We start from the raw sequence: 19,385 nt of genomic DNA, 5'->3' as shown, positions 1-19,385 counted from the left end.
CCTTCACATGTTCTCACCCATATCCCTCCTCCATTGCCTTCCCTCACTTATCAAGACCCTGGTTATTATCACTGTGTGAATTTGTCTCTTCTACCTCACAAATGTAAGCTTCTGGGGGAAGAGCTTCTTCCCTCCTGTCCATTCCTTTGTTTACTCAGAGAAGTGACTTGCCCCTACCTTCCCCCCCCACCCACCCACACACACCTGTAGTAAAAAGATCTTTCCCCCAGAGCCTGTGGAGCTCTCCACCTCTGGGCAGAGCCTGTTCTGGCACTTCTAAGGAATCCAAGTTTGCTACCCATAAAGCAAAGATGTCTCTGAGGGGCTCCTTGGGCCCTTCATTCTGAAAACTGTGTACATGGCTGAAATCCCCACCAGCAGCCTCTTTGTATAACGAGCACCCCGAAACAGCAAGGCCTTCCAGGGCTACAGAGGTCACCTCATTATCTACTTCTGTCAAATCTCTTAAAGAATCTACTCGCTAATGGGTGATGAAGACACACACATGCCACTGTATGCAGAGACAGAAACGGAGACAGGGGCTGAGTTTGGACCGTGGTCTCACCCAGCTTCTTACTATGCATTTTACCTCTCCATCCAAAAGAATCATCACAGCCTCTACCTGACACCCCTTCCCACTTCCTCTGTCTGGCCTGAAGGGTTGACCCCATCCATTCCCCCTTAGAGTGTCTTCCTGATGTGTTCAAACAGGGCACGGCCGTTGGTGTCTTCTACATCACCATGCAACAGATGTTTACAAGTCCTTCTCTTTTCATATGGGGACATGGCCCTTCGTGTGAGTCATGAAGTCATAGAAGAACACATGCAGCAGGTATCCAGGAGCCAAGGGCCAGAATCGTCACAGCCCTAGGCTGGGAGAAGACTTCTCAGGAGGCAAGAGCCACCCAAAGAGCTGAGATGTATACAGCAGGTGTTTCCAGTAGGCATCCCAGGCAGTGAGGACACCTAGTCAGGTGCAGAGCTATGACTCAAATGGGATTACAAGATGTCCTCAAAGGGGAGGGTAAAGTGCAAGGGACAGCGGGTGGCGGGAGATAAGGCATATTTACAGCAGGAGTCTGGACTTGAAGAAGGGCCGCACCTGCTGTGATGCCAGTTGGGGTTTTATCCTGAAGCTGAAGTGGTTTGGGTTCAAAAATGGTTAATCAGATTCCCACTCTAGGAAGAGCCTCTCACATCCATTGCCAAGAGGGAGGATTAAGATGAGCAAGGGTGGGCGCAAGGTTCCAAGTTAGGGCACTACTGTACTCAGAGGCAGAAAATGTGACAGGGCCTGAAGGGGACAGTCACACAGGGGGAGGGCAGGGATGATCGGCCATGCATGGAGGAGGTGGGACCCAGGCAAGAGGTGATGTGGGCACTCAAGGAGGACTAAGCAATGATGCCAGATCCCCCCGGGATGCGCAGAGGTGGGAATGTGGGAGAGGGGGCAGAGATGTTTGGAGGGAGGTGATGAACTCAGGGTTTGAGGTGGCTGTGACCCTCCAAGTGTGTTCTAGCCCCTGGAACAGTACGTGACAGGAGTCTGAGAATACATGAACTGATGAACAAAGTGAGGTCCCCTGGTCTCTGGAGCCTCATCATTTCAGGGAGATGCTCCCTGAGTTCTGCTTCCTTCTCACCCAAGGCCCAGCTCCTCATCCCTCAGCCAGGGTTACTTGGGACCCAGAACTGTCTTCATGAGGAAGCACCATTGTCCATCCCAAGGGTGAGTAGCCTGGCCTCTCTGTGCTTCATAATGCCCTCCCCCTCTGAGGCCCCACGCTAGCCAATTTCCACAATGCCTGACATGAAAAACCCCAGTCCTGGCTTCAGACCTTCCCAGGCTCCTGCCTGATGTCTCTAAGGACACCCAAAGGGTACCACGGAGTTCACAACACTGACAGTGCCTGGTGACACTCATCTTTCTCCGCCCAAAGATGTCAGCCCGGTGTCTATTATGGGATGAGTCTCTGCCCAATCCTGTCCCCAGGCCTCCTATGGGAATCCCTGATGTGATCACATTGACTTGGGGAAAGGGCCACAGGAAGGACAGGGTCTGGTCACCCAAGCTAGGGCTGAGAATGGAATATGACTGTGGCCTTGATGGAGCTGTGCCCGGGAGGGTGATGAAAAACAGGCTATTCAAACCTGAAAGCTGTCCATAAGGCTGAGGCTCAGAGAAACAAAGGCCCAGCAATGTCTAGTTCACACAAAACCATGGCTGGGTACTGATCCAACACAGGCAGTTTGATCTCTAGACACTAGAAATTGGCTGCCCAACGGACTTTCCTGGGGGCCCACACCAATTCAGGTCGAGAGATCCCTCCCTGGGTCCCATCCCTGAGCTCTAGGCCATCAGGACAGTGTAGGATGAATGGTGGGGAGCAGAACAACAGGCTACAGTTCTATGCTCCAAAGAAGTCTCCACTACAGCAGGGCCTGAGGCTCTGTCCCAAGAGGCTCAGCTCTCACATCACCATCCCTGTCCATTCCCCATCCTTGTCCTTCTGCCTTGGTCCTTTGATATCAATTTGTTCCTGGCTTCCTACATTGAGCTGTGAGTTCCCAGAAGGCAAGGAGTCTGGCCTGCCTTCACAGGAGATTTTTTAAATAAAGCAAAAGGCACGAAATGGGCATGTTCTTGAACATTGACAAAGGGAGGCCTTTGTTGCCCTTCTTTACTGAATGTTACCTATCCGCTAGAGCCTAGGACCGTGAGACAGTGTGAGGAAGAAAGAATAAAGAACAAGGGTGAGTAGAAGGGAGGGCTTCTACTGAGTGGCAGGGGACAGAAGATGGACATGACCAGGATGAACCCTGAAAGAAGCCTCAGCCCTGTGTGTCATGCCCAAGTGGCCCTGGGCCCCACCCCATCTTCCCTGACAAGCAATGTCCTATTCACAGGCATGGCCTGAGTACAATGATCCCATGCCCATGGGTACAGTACATAAGCATAAAACACACGTACTAATGCAAAACTTGTCTTGAGCCTCTTGTCCATCTGAGGCCTGCCCCTAACACAGAAAACAGGCTCATGAGACCACGTGTGCCTTTTCTTGTTCCTGCAGTACCCGACACTATCCCAGGGCCTCAGAGGAGATATGGAAAAAGCGTGGATGTGAGGGGCCACACCCAAGGTCAGAGGCCGACAAGGAGGAAGCTGGGAAGCAGGGGTCTCTGGTCAAGCTCTCATACCTATTGGCACAGACACTTCCTCAGATCCACTTCAGTGCTGGGCGGTTGGTAGCCTGAGAGGCCTCCCCACCCTCCAGAGTCCAAAGACCACAGGTGTGGCTTCCTCAAAGCCTGCTTTTTCCCTCACAGGCCACCTGATCGTCAGTAGGTCTCTGCCTGAGGCAGCAGGCAGAGAGGCCAAACAGAACTCACTCCAACAGCACTGGACCACTAGCTCAACCATCAGCCTCCTGGGGGACCAGACATTCAGCTACACTGCTACTCAGGTAAGAGCCCATCTCCCGGGAATAGCAAGGTTAGGAGATCCTGGGGCCAACATGGGCATCTCAGGGTTGGGACATCTCCCAGCCTCTTCTTAGATTTAGGAAGAAGGACTAACCTTCAGGAATTTAGCCACCGACTGGAGACTAGGAAGAGCAAGGGGCCTCCCCCAGGGTAGATACCTCCACCTTGCTTTGTACAGCTCCACAAGGGAGAGCGAAGGTCAATGCCTGACACTAAAAGGGGCCAGGCAGGTCAAGCAGCACCTCAACCCTGCGATGCGGGTCTTTAGCGGTAACTGTTGAATTACCCCTGCCAGCCCACAGGAACCCTTGGCACCCACAGCAACCACACTGGTGTGTAAGAGCAGGGAACTGAATGCCACTGGCCAGGGAGGTAAGGAGGCAGAGGAAAGGGTCAGGCTTCCAGCACCACTTGCTCTTATCTAGGAAAGGGGTTCTCCCAAGGAGGGGAACAGAGATCAGCCGCCTCCTCTATGTTCCCATGACGCTCACTGGCAAATCGTTTTTCCATCTATGAGTCACCTTAATAGATCTCCGTCATTTTCATAACAGTCCCGATAAACAGGTATGGGCGCTTCCTTACACTTTGGTCAGGACAAACAGCTGAAGTGCGCCAAGCAGATAAGGATAGAGGCACGGAGATACTCAAAGTCATGACAAATGCACACAAATAATCAATCGTTCCCTTGACTCCTCCATACATCCAGCACACACAAACTCATGACATTTAACTCCACTCCATTCCAAAAGATGTGCGCTCTAGGCCCCCTCTATGTCCACCACCTAGTGACAGGGACACATTTGTAAGCCAGACAGTTCTGGCTCATTTCCCTATGAAACAGTCCCTGTGCTCCTAGGCCTGTCATCCTCTTTGAATATCAGAGTCCTCATCTGAGAAGAGAGGGTAATGGCTCCAGCTCTGGGGTTGTTTTGAATATTAGCTGGGTCACTGAAGGTGACCTTACAGTGGTGCTCACCATTTGTGCTGAATAAGTACCAGTGGGTGAACAGCGGTGAAGACTAAACGTAGCAGGGTCAGGAGGGGCTTGGCAGCAGGCACAGAGTGCCGTCAAGGCTGCTGTGACCACTCCTGTTGTTGGTGAGGAATGGACGATGCTGAAAACAGCATTTGGGAAGGTGGTGGTTAAAGAATGTTCTACCAGCCAGTTGGCTGTGAGCTGGATTTAGACTGCTGGGGGGCGGGGGGTGTCCGGGAAGAATCTGGAACACCAGAAGGAAGAGAGCAGGAGTGGTGGTCAGACATCCAGCAAGTTCTGCATAGGACCCCCTCCCATATCTGTCTATCTGTTTGTCTGTCTGTCTGTCTCTGTATCTAACACACACACACACACACACACACACACACACACACACACACACACATTCTTCCAGGCACCATCATTAGAAGGAGCTTCTTTCCTGTCTGCAGAATTAAAGCAGGGCTGGACAAGAGGCTTGCTATGCAGGGAGAGCAACTGAGCCCTCTGACCTCCCCACAGAAGCAACTCATCCCTGACATCTTTTACATCTAACCCCAGAGTAAGATCTGAACCCAGATTCAAATAGTGGGAGGCCATTCATGTGCCCCCTGCCCCAGGCCCTTTCTTCCCTGGCCCATGGCCTCCAAGCCTAACATGACTTCTTGGGCAGGGTGTTGGATGCAGATGACTCTGAGGAGGTCCCCTGGAGCTAAGGGCTTCAGATGTGGTCACAGAGTTCCCAGGTCAGAGCAACAGCAGTCAGATAGATGGACCCTGTATTTCTGTCCCTTAGTCTAATGACTGTCTCTGGTTCATTGTGATTCTAGGAAGCTGTCCTCAGCAGTGTCAACATGTCCCGGCCCAGCAGCAGAGCCATCTACTGTAAGCTTCCTGCCTCCCCTATCCTGCTCAGCTCCTCTCTGGGCCAAGCTCCCTGAACCCCATCTTCTCCACTGCCCCTGTGATTGTCCAAGCCTCACCTCATTCCTGCTACCCGTGCCCTTGCCTTTGTACCCACAGTGCACCGGAAGGAATATTCCCAGAGTTTGGCCTCAGAACCCACCCTCCTACAGCACAGGGTTGAGGTAAGTACCCCTGGGGTCAGGCAGTTTCTGAGTAAAGCTTTGAGTTCCGGTGTGTCCACTGCCTTACCAAAACATAAATACACCTGACCCTGACATGACAGCTCAACCTGACTGAACTCTATGGAGTCAGATTCAGCAAGCCTGAGGCCTGAACATCTGCCAAGTACAGGAGAGTAGAGAGTAGTCCCAGGGTGGACAGAGCAAGCCCAGCTGGAGGTTGTAGGGGTGGATACTGGGTCCCTAGCAGGAATGACAGAGTGTGTAGTCAAGACCCGCAGAAAGCCGTCCTACCAACCCCTTTGTTCCCAGCCCACTTCCTGTGGGGAAGAAGGTATGAGGGTTGTAGCTACAAGGGACAGTGTCACAGAGGGGAGAGTTGTCCTGTACTCCAAGGCCAGGCTGAGCCACTGCAATGGAATCTCTGGCCCCACCCAAATGGATAGCTGGCACTCTGAGATCTAGTCATTTGAATTGGCTTTTTAAACTGCAAGGATGTGGTCAGATAGCTTGCTAAACTAGGGACATGGTGGTGGCCACAGTGCATGGGAGGGGGCATAGAACCCCCCCCAGTAGCCTCAGTGCTTCCCAGCCACTGTTCAGCTTCTCTGTAGAGTGGGGCTGGGAACTGGCTTACTGAGGCCCATCAGGCAGAGCAAGAGGAGGCACATTCACGATGACAGGTCTGTAGGCTCTGCTGAGGAGCTGGAAGTGTGTATGCAGTGGAGTGTGGGTGCAGTGTGTGGGGGCAGTGAGAGGAGCTACACATGAGTGGGAGTGAGGATCGAGGGTCCAGGGGCAGGGGGTAGACTGCTTTGCTCCAGCAGAAGACTGGAGCAAATGGAGGATGACTCAGGAAGGTGACATTTGGCTGTGGGAAGACAGGAATCTCTAGAGGAGGGCGGCCCAGGGAAATGCTGCCAAACAACGGGATCTGCAGAAGATAAGGACCAGGGAGCCAGTGATGGCTAGAGCTCTCCACGCAAGACTCAGAAAGAGGACACTTGGTCTTCCCGAGAGCCCTGTGGCACTGGGTTGGCATAGTTGGAAAGATGTCTGGGTATGGGCAAGAGTATGGAAAAAGGCAGGGGTCAGGCATGTGAGGTCAGTAAATGTGTGTGTGTGTATGGGGGGGGGGGGAACAAACTGAAGACAACTGTTCCTAAATGCAGCAAAGGGAACCAGAAAGGTCCTAGAACCCACACACAGGAACATGGTTGATTTTGTTGTGTGATTGGAACCCACACCCCTGACCACCAGGTCACCTTATATGGTGGTTCCTTTGGAGTTCCAGAACCCCTTAGTCCTAGTCCTAGAAGCCTCTTCTAGATCCAAACTTCTATAGGTTCCTACTTCATTGAAAAGCTTGAGCTCCCCACAGGGGGAGCCAAGGACACACATCCTGCCTTTTCCCTGCTTGCCGCCATGTGGGATCCCCTCTCTCTAAACCTTCTCCCACACCAGTCTCTTCCTGTCCCCTTAGCATCTGATGACATGTAAGCTGGGGACACAGAGAGTCCGGGAACCGAAGGATGCCCTACAGAAGCTTCAGGAGATGGATGCACAGGGTCGAGTGTGGAGCCAAGACCTGATCCTGCAGGTCAGAGATGGCTGGCTCCAGCTGCTGGACATTGAGACTAAGGTCAGCCTTCTCAGCAAACCCAGCCATGGGCCCTGGCAAACCCAGGATGCTAACGAGCAAGCACCAGGCTCTCCACCTGCCTCTCATTGCCTCTCCACATCCAATACACATCCCAAACCAGGGAGAGAAGGGATGGGACTGGGGGTAGAGACATAAGAATCAGGGTAGAGACTCTACCCAGCCCACCTGAGAGCAGGGATGAACTTCCCAGGTCTCAGTGGCTCTCAGTGACCTTATACTTGGCCTTTCCACCTGCCTTAGGAGGACTTAGATTCTTACCGCCTGGACAACATCAAGGCCATCGATGCAGCACTCAACACCTGCTCATACAACTCCATCTTATCCGTCACTGTGCAGGAGTCCGGCCTGCCAGCCACCAGCACTTTGCTCTTCCAATGCCAGGAGGTGGGGGTGAGTGACCGGTGTAGTGGCCAGGAGTTTGATGCCCATTATACAGGCGTGCACGCGCACATGCATGCACGCGCATGCACACACACACACACACACACACACACACACACACACACACACACTTAATTGACTGCTTCCTCCAGGCAGAGCAACTGAGGACAAGTCTGCAGAAGGCCCTGGAGGAAGAGCTAGAAGAAAGGTAAGCTGACTCTGTCCAGTGACATACAGGCAGGGCCCTCTGGCTCAGGCATGAGGGTCATATTATGGCCATACATTTGGAGAACTTATGATCCTGGGACCTAACAGTCACGTGCCAAGAGCTAATGGAGGCTTAGACCAATGAAGGGTGTTGGGAAGGTACTGAGTGCATTGGTTGCTATCTCCAGAGGTCATTGTAGAATCCAGGCAGGCCCAGGATCCAGGCAGGTGAAGCCCAGTGAAGTCAGGGAAGGCTCAAGTAGAGACGAAGGGGCAGGAGCGGGGTTCCTAGTGAGAGATGGTGATGCCCATGTGCTCTGGGGCACAAGTGTGGGCTTAGGTATCTATCTGTCTCAAGAATTTTATCAAGACAATATCTTTCACCATGCATGCCCCCACAGACCTCGATTTGGAGTCCTTCATCCAGGCCAGGACAGACGGAAGGAATATCCTCTGGAAAGGCCAATCCCCATACGACAGGCACCCCCTGTGGAGCAGAGGTTTCCTCTAGAACACCCACCCCACATGACCCCAGAACGAAGTAAGTTTTGCCTGAAGGCAAATGGAGGAGGAGGTTTGGGCCAAGTCAAAGAAGTTCTAGGCTCATGGTCTCCCCATGTCCATCGCAGGCATCTCACCATCCCCAAGGTCCCTGATACACTACCCAAGTGCCCAAGAACCAAGTGACTTCACTCTGCCTCCTCCTCCAAGGCGTGCTCCATCTCCTGAGGACCCAGAGAGGGATGAGGTAACTGAAGGGGGTCAGAGGCTTGCTGGGGCTTCCTGGACTTGGGGAAAAGGGAGAATCGACTGTCAGGAACCCGAATTCCCAGGGTAGACAGGGCGGGGCTGGAACTGAGGTGCTTATGGTGGGATGATAGCAGGGCAGGGGTGAGTTTGGGGTTTTCATGACTTTTCACTGAAAGCCATTGGTTGTTGGGGGTCCAGGAAGTGCTGAACCATGTTCTAAGAGACATCGAGCTGTTTGCTGGAATGCTGAAGGAGGCCATAGTAATGGATAGCCATAAGAAGAAAAAATTTGGGAGAAAAAAGAACAAGGCTCAAAACAGTAAGTGCTTCATGCAGGGGAGGGGAGCAGGGGTATTTCAAGAGGGCCTGGAGACCTCAGATTTATTCTTTCTCCCACAGAGATAACACAAGCACAGTATATTGATTGCTTCCAAAAGATCAAGTTCAGCTTCAACCTCCTGGTTAGTGGTTCCGGCCAGTTCTGGCCCCTTCTCCCCTAGCTCCCTTTCTCTCTGATGTCAGACACCCAAGCCTTTCCCTTCTTCCTTTCTTTCTTCTCTTTTTCCTTCTTTCTTCTTCTTCCCAAGACTCTCCTTCTCTTGGAACTTTTGAAGGGTACCAGGCTGAGCCACGGGATGCTAGGGTTCTGGTGAAAGTAAATGGGAACCAACATTGGCTTTGTCTTCAGGGGAAGCTGGCCTTACGGCTGCAGGAAACAAGTGCCCCTGAGTTCGTGGACCTCATCTTCCAAACCCTGAAATTCGTGAGTGGAGGGCAGACAGCGTGGGAAAAGGGACAAGCTGAAGCCAAGGAGGAACAGAGGGAGGACGGAGGGAGCTGTGGGACCTGTCCTTTATTCAACATGCAACCCCCCCCCCACAGACCTGATGGGCTAGCCACAGAGTCAAGGACACCAAAACTTTGGGGGAACAGGCAGAAAGCGAGGAGACAGAGCTGAGGGGTTTGTGGACAATTCCCACTCCCTCCTTACCTTGGTTACTGGTGTCTTCTCTTTCTACCTCTCCTCCAGATCCTGTCCCAGTGCCCTGAGGCTGGCCTTACAACCAAAGTGATTTCACCCCTCCTCACCCCGAAAGCCATAGACCTGCTGCAGTCCTGTCTAAATCCACCTGAGATTTCTCTCTGGAAGTCACTAGGCAAAGCCTGGACCACCAGCTGGTAAGTGAAGACAAGGGGTGGGGAGGACCCAAAGCAGGACACTATCACAAAGCAGAGACTGTGGGAGACTCTACATGGAGTTCCTAACTTTTTACCCAGTGAAGAGACCCAATACTTCAGAGGGAAATAAAAAGCACAATGCCAACCTTCTACTAAAATGTATGCTCCTTTTCACCAGGGACAAAACTCGGTCTCAGTCCAGCTCAAAATTTAAGAATGATTGACATAAGGGATGCTAAGCTATAACAACTGGAAGTTGACCCAACAAGTTTCAGGACAGGAGTTAAGAGAAGCCAAGCTGCTATGGTTGGAGAGAGGCAGGCATGGGGCCAGTTAGACAGCCTAGGGATCAGGAAGGAAACTAACATGTATACCTGGGCTAATGTGTCACAGAAACAGTCCACGGAGGCCACACAGCTGAGAGGCCCCGAATATGTGATAGAACAGTATCAGAGTAGGCCACAATGAGAGGCCGGTGAGTAATCCAGTGCAAGCCCCTGACCTTGCTTCTTCAAGCATGGTGTGTAGCAGAGGGTAGGGCTCTGAGAAACGTTACAAGAAAAAGGCAGAAGGAAAAGCAGGAAAAAGGCACAAAGAAATCACAGAAATGCTGGGCGTGGTGGCACATGCCTTTAAGGAGGCAGAGGCAGAGGCAGGGATCTCTGTGAGTTCAAGGCCAGCCTGGTCTACAGAGTGAGTTCCAGGACAGCCAGGGCTACACTGAGAAACCCTGTCCAAAAAAAGAGAAAGAAAGAGGTGGGAGAGGGACCCAAAAAGAGGACCCAAAGAGCAGAGGGATCCAAACTAAAAGAGAAGAACTTATCAGGAGCCCAGAGCTATCAGCAAGCAGACAAGCCAGCTGAGAGCCTGGGGCTGGGGAAGGGAACTCCCACGGGTTTGCCTAAAGAGCAGTTCTTTTCAGTGCAGGCCCATGAGAAACTTCTGTCCAGATTGCTTAAAGACATGAGTTAGTTTCAGTGCAACCTACTTATTTTGGTGGTAGAACATACATAACACGACAACATACAGATTTCAGTCTATAATTCAGTAGTGTTAAATATATATATATATATATATATATATATATATATATATATATAAAATCGATACTGTGCACCACACCACTCTCTAGCTCCAGAACTTTCCCACCCCAGACAGAAAGGCTATACCCATTAAAGAATAATTCCCCATCTCCCCTGCCTCCCTTCCTGGCTACATTTGATCTAGGTCCATATCAGTTTGCCTATTCTAGGGACTTCATGTAAGTGAAATAAGACATGGGTCATCCTTTTGTGACCGGCTGATTTTTAGCAGTATGATCTCAAAATTCACCCATGTTTTAGCATGCGACAGAATTTCCTTCCTTTTGTGATTGACTAATATTTCATTGTATGGTCAAGCTGCATTTTGTTTATTCTTTATTCATCAGTGGGCATTTGGATTGCTTAAACCCAAATGATCTATTTTATGTGCTTTATTTGTCTAGTCGCTAAGATGAAGGAATGTGTAAATTCTTGACCACACACACACACACACACACACACACACACAGAGTCTTAGACCCTGGATCCTGTAGCTGCACTGAACTTTTGTCACCCATGGGGACAGCTCTGATGTGTAATACTAGCCAGAGAGGAGAGCAGGGTCTGTGGTGGATTGAAACAGGCTTCAAATGCTTTCATTCAGCCCCTTTAACAACGATTATCTACGTCAGGTTGTAGAAGTACTGTTTCGTCAGGGCCACCAGCCTTCAAACAACAACATGGAGACTTACTAATAATTACAAAAGCTTGACCCTAGCTTAGGCTTGTCCTCAACCAGAGCTTATAACTTAAATTAACCCATTTTAATTAATCTACATTCTGCCACAGGGTATTACCTCATCTTCTGTACTGCCCATCCTCCTCATCTGGCTGGCATCTCTCTGTGCAGCTAGGTTACTTCTCCTCTTCCTCTCTCTCCCTGAAACTCTGGCCTATCCTCTCCTGCCTGGTTATTGGCCATTCATCTTTTTATTATACCCATCACAGCAACACATCTTCACACAGTGTACAAATATACTGAAACATTAGGTGTGTCATTTTATGTTTCAAACCCAGTATTTTTTCAATTTTTGAGAAATAGTCTATAACATGCCTGCTGTACAAGCACGAGGGCCTGAATCCCCAGCACTCACATAAAGACCAAACATGGCAGCAAGTCTGTACTTCAGTGGGGGAGTCAGTGTAGAGAGAGGCGGGTCCCTGGAATGGGACAGCGGGCCTACCTAAAGAGATGCTCACCAGGTTAAATGAGAGACTGTGTCTCACAAAGTTAGGTGGAGATGGTGTCAACCTCTGGCCTCCATATGCACAAGTACACACACTCACATGTGCATGCCCCACACCAAGATGTGCATTGTACCACACACACTTGAGAGCACACACACACACACACACACACACACACACACACACACACACACACACATTTGCAACACCGGAAAACTTGGTCAGCAAATATAATGTTAGCAATATCCATGAAGAAGCAGCACAAGCCCAGCATTAATATAATGGCACAAATTTCATAATCTATCAAGTCAGATATGCTCTTAGAAGAGTCCTAATTTCTTAAAATAACTAGAAGTGAATAGATGAATGTGAAAGAAATGCAGAAAATAAAAGACATGCAAAAGCCCTTAGAAGAGCTGAATTTTGGTCAAATTACAGTTTGGTGCTTTGGTTTTAGATAAAATGACCCAAAGTTATAAGTAACACTAAAAGGTGGGGTAATCCAGAAAAATGGGGAACTTACCAGCCATTGGATTTGGTGACCAGGAGATTATCAGGATCACCCCATCCCTGGTGCTGGAGCCCAAACACAGGGCCTTGAGCATGTTAGGCAAGCAGTCCACCACTCAGCTAGAAAACATCTCAAGCCTGATTGTCAGGATTTTCAAAGGATCGATGTCGGTACAGTAATGGTAGAGGCTGCAATCAGAGGTAAGAAAGTATAGTCACAACATCAAAGCACATCTCCGGGAGGCTTGGTAAAGAGACAGTCAGGACCATGGTGCAAAGGAGGTTGTAACTTGAGCATGTTTCTAGGACACACCAGTGAGGAAGAATTTACTCCTGCTGAATAAGTAGGAGTATATGTATAAGTATGTATTATAATGAATACGCACATGTTAGCTACTACTTAAGCCTCAGACATAGTGATAGGAAGACAGCCCTGCCCCCAGCCAGGAAGTATAACATAACAGACAACCAGTGAGCGGCTACACTAACTTCAGAGGGAAGTTTTGCAGCTGCCCTGGTGAGGCAGGGAGAGGAACTTCCAAAGGTAAATGAGTGTTCTCAGGCAGATAAGCCTGGACTCCACAATGGCACAGTCCTGCTGTGGGCAAGGGGGAGGTAAGAGGCTAATATGAACCCCATCCTTGCATCAGGCAGAGCAGCCCCACTGTGATTGTCTTCCACGATGAAGTTCTTTGTGCTGTTTAGCAAGAAGGAAAGAGAGCTGCAAACAGGTTAGAAAAATACTGGATGGACCAGGTGTGGTGGCACAGGCCTGAAATCTCAGATACCCTTGAGGCTGAGGCAGGAGGATTGCAAGTTCAAGGCCAGACAGAGGTACAGAGTGAGTTCAAGGCCAGCTTGGATAATTCAGTGAACCCTGTCTCAAAAATAAAAGTGTTTTAAAGGGGGTGTGACAGAGACAGTGGCAGCATGCACAGAGGTCTATCTGGGCCAGATGGGGCCCCAGTGCTGAGAGGAAGTAGATCTAGAAGCTGTCTCCAAATGATAACTACTCACAGATGAAAAATTAGTTTTCTCCAATGGAGCCTCACCGGCTCCATACAAACTACTCTGAAGGTCAGGCTCCAGGCCCAGCAGTAGTTGGCCAACTCAAAATGAAATCAATGCCATGGCATTTTAGAAGGTTCTTTGTCACATAATACTTTGGAAGGGCTCTTCCTCCTCCTCCTCTTTTCTTCTTCCTCTTCCTCCCCTCCCCCTTTCCCTCCTTCTTCCTCTTCTCCTCTGTTTTCTTCTTATCCTTTCTTCTTCATTATCTTCTTACTCTCCTCCTCTTCCTCCTCCTTTTGCCTACAGGTATTATATCAAGTTTTGTGTTTTTATCGGATTTCTGTATATATGTACATGTGAGCCACAACTCTATATTGTTTCCTGGGCCTTTTCTTTGGCTCTTTTTCTTATATTTGTTTGCTTATCTCCTATTCTGTTTTTGTTGTTATTTTATCTGATTTCATTTTTTTTTTAGATGTCTGCTTGTATTCTAGTGAAAGATAAAGAAAGGGTGTGGATTTGAGTGCTTGGGGAGTAGGGAAAGATCTAGGAGGATAGGAGGAGTTGAGGGAGAAGAAACCATAATCAGAATGTATTTTATAGAAAACATTTTCAATATAAATAAATAGATGGATAAGCAAATAAATAAAATGAGGTGGGGTTGTTCTTTCAAAGTCCCCAAAGGGGTCTCTTAGCCCCAACATTTCAGATTATACCACTTTAATTCTAAACTTTAATGAGGGTGACCAAGTGTCCACTGTGTGACACAGCTGTACCCTAGGGACTAAGGTGAGGCTGCCCACTGTTAGACTTGTTCCTGTTTAGCCATTTGGTCCTTTGTGGGTTTTCTGTGGCCTTTCATCTGTATACATGTGCCACGTCTCCATTAGCCACAGATCCCTGAGGCTAGGCCTTCTCATCTGCCCCCTCTCCACATCCCACAGCCTTACACAGTGGCAATAGACCCAGCTTTGTTCTTCCCTCAGGGTTAACTGGACAGGCAGTGAACCGCCACCCTACCGACCCACATTCTATGATGGCTGGCAGATCCCAGAGCCCTATTCCATGGTAAGGCTTGCTTAGCACTGAGACCTTCACAAAGCTCTTCCGGTCCAGGTCAAAACCACATGACAACTAAGGGGTGGGTCATATGGGTACCTACTGGGGAAGTAGACAATGGACAAGAGGCAGCTGTTGCAGGCCTGTGATGGCCACTGCCTCCTTGTCACTGCACTGACTACCTCCTATTCTAACCCACTCTGGTTTTGTTTCTTACAGGAACCCCTAAGACACCAGAATTCTATATCCCTCCGGTATGCAATGTACCTAGTGGATGCTCACAGTCACAGGGAGGGAGGTACAGGGCAGAGCCTTCATACCTAACAGGAAGAGAGGCACAGAACAGAGCCTTCACACCTGACCGGGCCGGGGGGTGGGGCAGGGACAGTACAGTGCAGAGCCTTCACACCATGGGTCACTATATCACAGAGACCATCTGCACTTTCCCTTCATCAGATACAGACATGTGCAAAGATGCCTCTCCTGTACCTTGGGTGTAATCAGAGTTTCTTTCCTCCTAACCTCCGAACCCTCCTTTTCTTGTAGCCTCTGAGTCCCCACAGCTCAGGGATAAAATACTCAGAGCAGAATCAAGATCTAGAAAATGACACTTCTGGAAATGTTCTCAGAGACAAACAATATTTCAGAGTCCCTCCTGTCTGCAGAACCTCATATCCCAATCCCCACCTAATGCTATTGCCATCAAAACCCTATGAAAGCCCAAAAAGTCACCAACAGACCCCAGCTGGGAGCTATCACAGGCTCTTGAGGCTGGGCCAGGGACACCGTTCCCTTTTGTCAGCCATCCTGACTCTGTCTCTCACTTCAACTCAGAGGTTCTAGGATGAGGAGCAGCCTACACTTCCCTCAGGATGAGCCATACAACCATAGCTCCGAACATGAGGACTCACACCTCCCACCTTCCAGCCCCAGCCCTGCCAAAGCAGCCCTGAAAATGCAAGTTTTGTATGAGTTTGAAGCAAGGAATGCACAGGAACTGACTGTGGCACAGGGAGAGATTCTGGAGGTGAGGCCTGGGCTCGAAGCCAGAAAAGGAGATGGTTGGTGGGAGGTATGGTTAGCCAGGAATGGGTGGTGTACAGAGAAAAGGAGAGTGGGAAAGACCAGGGAAGGACAAGGAGACAGAGGGGATGGGAAGACAGAGGTGGCTGATGTGGTGATTCTTGGCAGGTTCTGGACCAGAGCAAGCGGTGGTGGCTGGTGAGGAATGAAGCAGGACTGACTGGTTACATTCCCAGCAACATCCTGGAGCCCCTGCCGGCTGGAGTTCCTAGAAGCCACAGACCATCATCCTTTAGGGTACTAACCAGCCTAGGGTACCCAGAAGCCCTGAGTCCTGCTGAGTCAGAGGTGGTAGCAGGGAGGATTAGGTGACAAATGGAGATAATCAATTTAATTTGTATCACTGCATGCTTCTGGGGTTCATTGAGGAGTGTGAACAAAACTTAAGTCAGGGTCCCTGCCAAACCAGAAAACCAGAAGGTAAGATGAGTGGCTTCCTGGATCGCAATAGAAGAGACCCAATATGGGAGGCTGTCCAGGGCTGTTAGAGGGATGACTGCTGACCCCCAAGTATCCTTGATTCTAGGCTCCGATGCTTCGCCTCAGCTCAAAGCCTGCGGAAGTCACAGCCTGGCTACAAGCAGAGAACTTCTCCACTGTGTGAGTGCCCAGTCCCATGGGGGAGGAGGGCAGAGCCTTGTAAAGGGCTCAGGTGAGAACCTCAGAGCCCTTCCCCCTCAGAAACCTAAGCATGCAACCTAGCTTCCATTGCACGTCAGAGGCTTTCTTTGCTAAACAGAAGAGGACAGGAGACGGTTGCTGCTCTGAGCCCAGGGTAGGGTGCCAAGTAGGGAGACCATATGTAGGGAAAGAGCAGGGATCAAGGATAGTGAATTCTGGAAGAACCTGGGCTGTCACCTTCACCATCCCTCTCTTCCAGAACATTATCTTCTAAAGCGATCATGTCCTCAAACCTAGGAGTTCCATAACTGACTTATTCCTGTATCTGCAGACACCTAATTCCTGTAACCCCCGCTTTCCTTCTCTACACAAATACTAAGGTTAAGTATTCCCCCACCCCACCTCTGGTGGGTTCCACCATTGTTACCTACAGCACTGTGAGGACCCTTGGGTCCCTGATGGGGAACCAGCTACTTCACATGAGATTCGGGGAGCTGCAGATGCTATGTCCACAGGAGGCCTCACGGATCCAGGCCCGTCTGGATGCTGTCAGAAGGATGCTGGGGGTGAGGTCTTGATTCCCACTCAGAGATTTTAAATCCCCCTGGGCTGAGAAAGTGAGAGCTGGGAACACTAGGTGTGGGGTATTCCTCTGGGGTCTCATCTTCTCCACTCAGGTGTGTCTGGCAGCTCTAATCATATTAGCGGCATGAACTCTGGGGGTCCCTCACTTAGTTCCATATGAATATTTTCTTCCTTTAGATGAGTCATTAGATACCAGCTCAAATACCTCCAAGACTAAGGACCTCTCGTCTCCAAGATGACACATTTGGCACCCAATTAGAGCCCTCAGAAGTCCTCTTTCAGTTTGTGGCAAGCCACATGTCCTAGATCACACAGCAAAGAAGGTGAAACAGCCCAGACTTTGAGGCTGGGTTGGGTTGGAACCCTTCTCCAGTTACTATTTATTTTGCCCCTATCCTAAGCTTGGCATGCTTTATTCATAGTCTTATTCCTAATCTCTTCAGTCTCACTCCTGTCCAATAAAAAGCATCTTTAAGCCTGTTATATGCCTCTCCCCTTGCCGTTTATTCTGGGCCTGGTGGGAACCAAAGGCAGGGAGCAGGGACTGGGTATGAAAAAGCAACAACCCTACAACCTCTACTGGACAGACTGAGCTATAGAGCTCGCTCACTGGAACCGGGATCCTCTGGGGACTATGATCCGTTCTCTTCCTCCTCTCTGAATAAACTCCAAAATGAGGTTATGTTCATCATTGCTATCCTTCTATGAACATGGCTCCCAGTCTAATCCAAAGCTCCTAGTACAGCTGAAGGCATGGTATGTCACAGCAGCAGAGAACACTCTGCTGACACCTGCAGGCTTTGTTCACACTGGCTGGTGATCCAGAGGAACGTGAACAAATAAGTGAGGTCCTGCATGCTCTCCTTGGGAACTTGCACTTCAACCAACGTTTATTAGGTGAGTCAGTCTTGAGTTTCCTCCCACCTGTCCTGTGGCCGAGCACAGGAATATTGCACTGGGCGGTGAAAGTTCCCAGGTGCACTGTGTGAACTCAGGCCGATCGGTCCACTCCCTGTACCTCTGTCCTCAGGTTAAGTGAAGCTTCTGGATTGTGTGTGGTGTTTACTATCTTTCAGTGTAAATAGCTGACCTCAGTCTCCAAACTCATGAAATGAACATTTATCCCCAGAAGAGAAGCTATGCTGAATTTAATCTAAGACTGAAACATCATCTGGAGTTGAGTACCATGTTTTCAGATGTCTTCTGTCATTCACCCACCTTCCTGGCCTCATGAAGTTATCTCTTATAGCTGGTAACACAAACTATGAAAGCGAAACCTTTTCCTCAGAGAGAGAGAGAGAGAGAGAGAGAGAGAGAGAGAGAGAGAGAGAGAGACAGAGAGACAGACAGACAGACAGACACAGAGAGAGACAGACAGAGAGAGAGAGAGAGAGAGAGAGAGAGAGAGAGAGAGAGAGAGAGAGAGGAAGCCTTCAGAGTCTGACTTGTCAAGGGCAAACAATCAGATACCAATCCCTTGCCCTTAGCTGTCTTAGAGCTGAAAACCAGGGACAACTATCCCAGAGTTCCCCTGACTTCCTAGAAATGACTGTGGTGGGGTAAGAGGCTGTATGGCTAGCCAAGCACAGTGGAACCAGTGAAAGTATTAGACCATCCCCAATCTGAATCCTGGACCACCCAGGGAACTTGAGTGGCTCTCCAGGCCTCCACTCCTTCTCCTTTAGATGGGCAGAAACCTCCTGCACAAAGTTATTTAGCCTGAATTGGAATATATTAGCTGCAAGTGAAATGCCTAGGCCATTGCCTAACACACTGAGATGCTCTGTACACTTTAGTCTCATGCCTCAAATTAATTTGAGGATTATAGAGTCACATGTCTCTATAATGATTCTTCTTTTTCAGCAAAACATCTTTTTACAAAACCTGAAGTTTGATTCAGCTAAACTATGGGGAAACATGATTTCCCACCACCCAGACTTCAGGAGTAAGTGCTAGGGGTCCCGGATAGCTGTGCTGTGGAGGGTGAACAGAGCAACTCTGGACTCCTAACCCCCTCCTCCACAATAGCTCCCAAATCCCCTTGCCTGCCAAGTCCTGACAGTGCTATGTGTCTGGGCTCTTTTTCCAGTCTTCGGGGCCATGAATGAACACAGAAGCTAGGTTCTTCCTGACACCGCAGCAGCCCCCCACAAATCTTACTCTGTCTTGTAGGAACTATACCGCCTATGTCACTAAACCCAATTTTTAATTCTCAGACTTCATTAAATGGTCCTTCCAGTGTCTTCCCGTGGTTTCCAGGACACCTGGTTTCCCCCCCCCTCAGCACACCAGCCACTCTTTCAGCCTCCTTCTCTGTCCTTTCTCATCCCCCTACTTCTAAATGTTGTGCCACAGCAGTCTGAGCCCACACACCTTGACTACACAATGATGCCTCCCTGCCTGCTGAACAGTTCTCTGCTGGAGTTCTCTGCCTCCTGCACCAGCACAGGAGCCAGAGCGTTAACACCTCACTAGGACCCGCTACAGTAAGTCCCCTTCCTACTGGAGCCCCCCCAGCTCAT

General features: G+C 49.8%; 1 protein-coding gene across 1 annotated transcript; it reads left to right on the top strand.

Moving 5' to 3' along the window:
* Window positions 1-3,234: 3,234 nt before the first annotated feature.
* Eps8l3 (EPS8 like 3) lies at window positions 3,235-17,204 on the top strand. The gene is made up of 19 exons (XM_051177750.1): window positions 3,235-3,464; window positions 5,290-5,344; window positions 5,483-5,547; window positions 7,028-7,186; window positions 7,448-7,597; window positions 7,741-7,796; window positions 8,197-8,336; window positions 8,425-8,543; window positions 8,744-8,864; window positions 8,945-9,006; window positions 9,234-9,308; window positions 9,576-9,724; window positions 14,502-14,583; window positions 14,794-14,828; window positions 15,409-15,601; window positions 15,766-15,894; window positions 16,184-16,257; window positions 16,712-16,844; window positions 17,041-17,204. The coding sequence occupies exons 2-19, from the start codon at window positions 5,314-5,316 to the stop codon at window positions 17,050-17,052; spliced, it is 1,785 nt and encodes a 594-aa protein (XP_051033707.1). The 5' UTR covers window positions 3,235-3,464; window positions 5,290-5,313; the 3' UTR covers window positions 17,053-17,204.
* The last annotated feature ends 2,181 nt before the right edge of the window (window positions 17,205-19,385 follow it).

This window comes from Phodopus roborovskii, unplaced genomic scaffold, assembly GCF_943737965.1.
Source record: "Phodopus roborovskii unplaced genomic scaffold, PHOROB, whole genome shotgun sequence".
In the NCBI taxonomy this organism is placed as follows: domain Eukaryota; kingdom Metazoa; phylum Chordata; class Mammalia; order Rodentia; family Cricetidae; genus Phodopus; species Phodopus roborovskii.
This window is presented reverse-complemented; position numbering and strand designations above follow the sequence as displayed.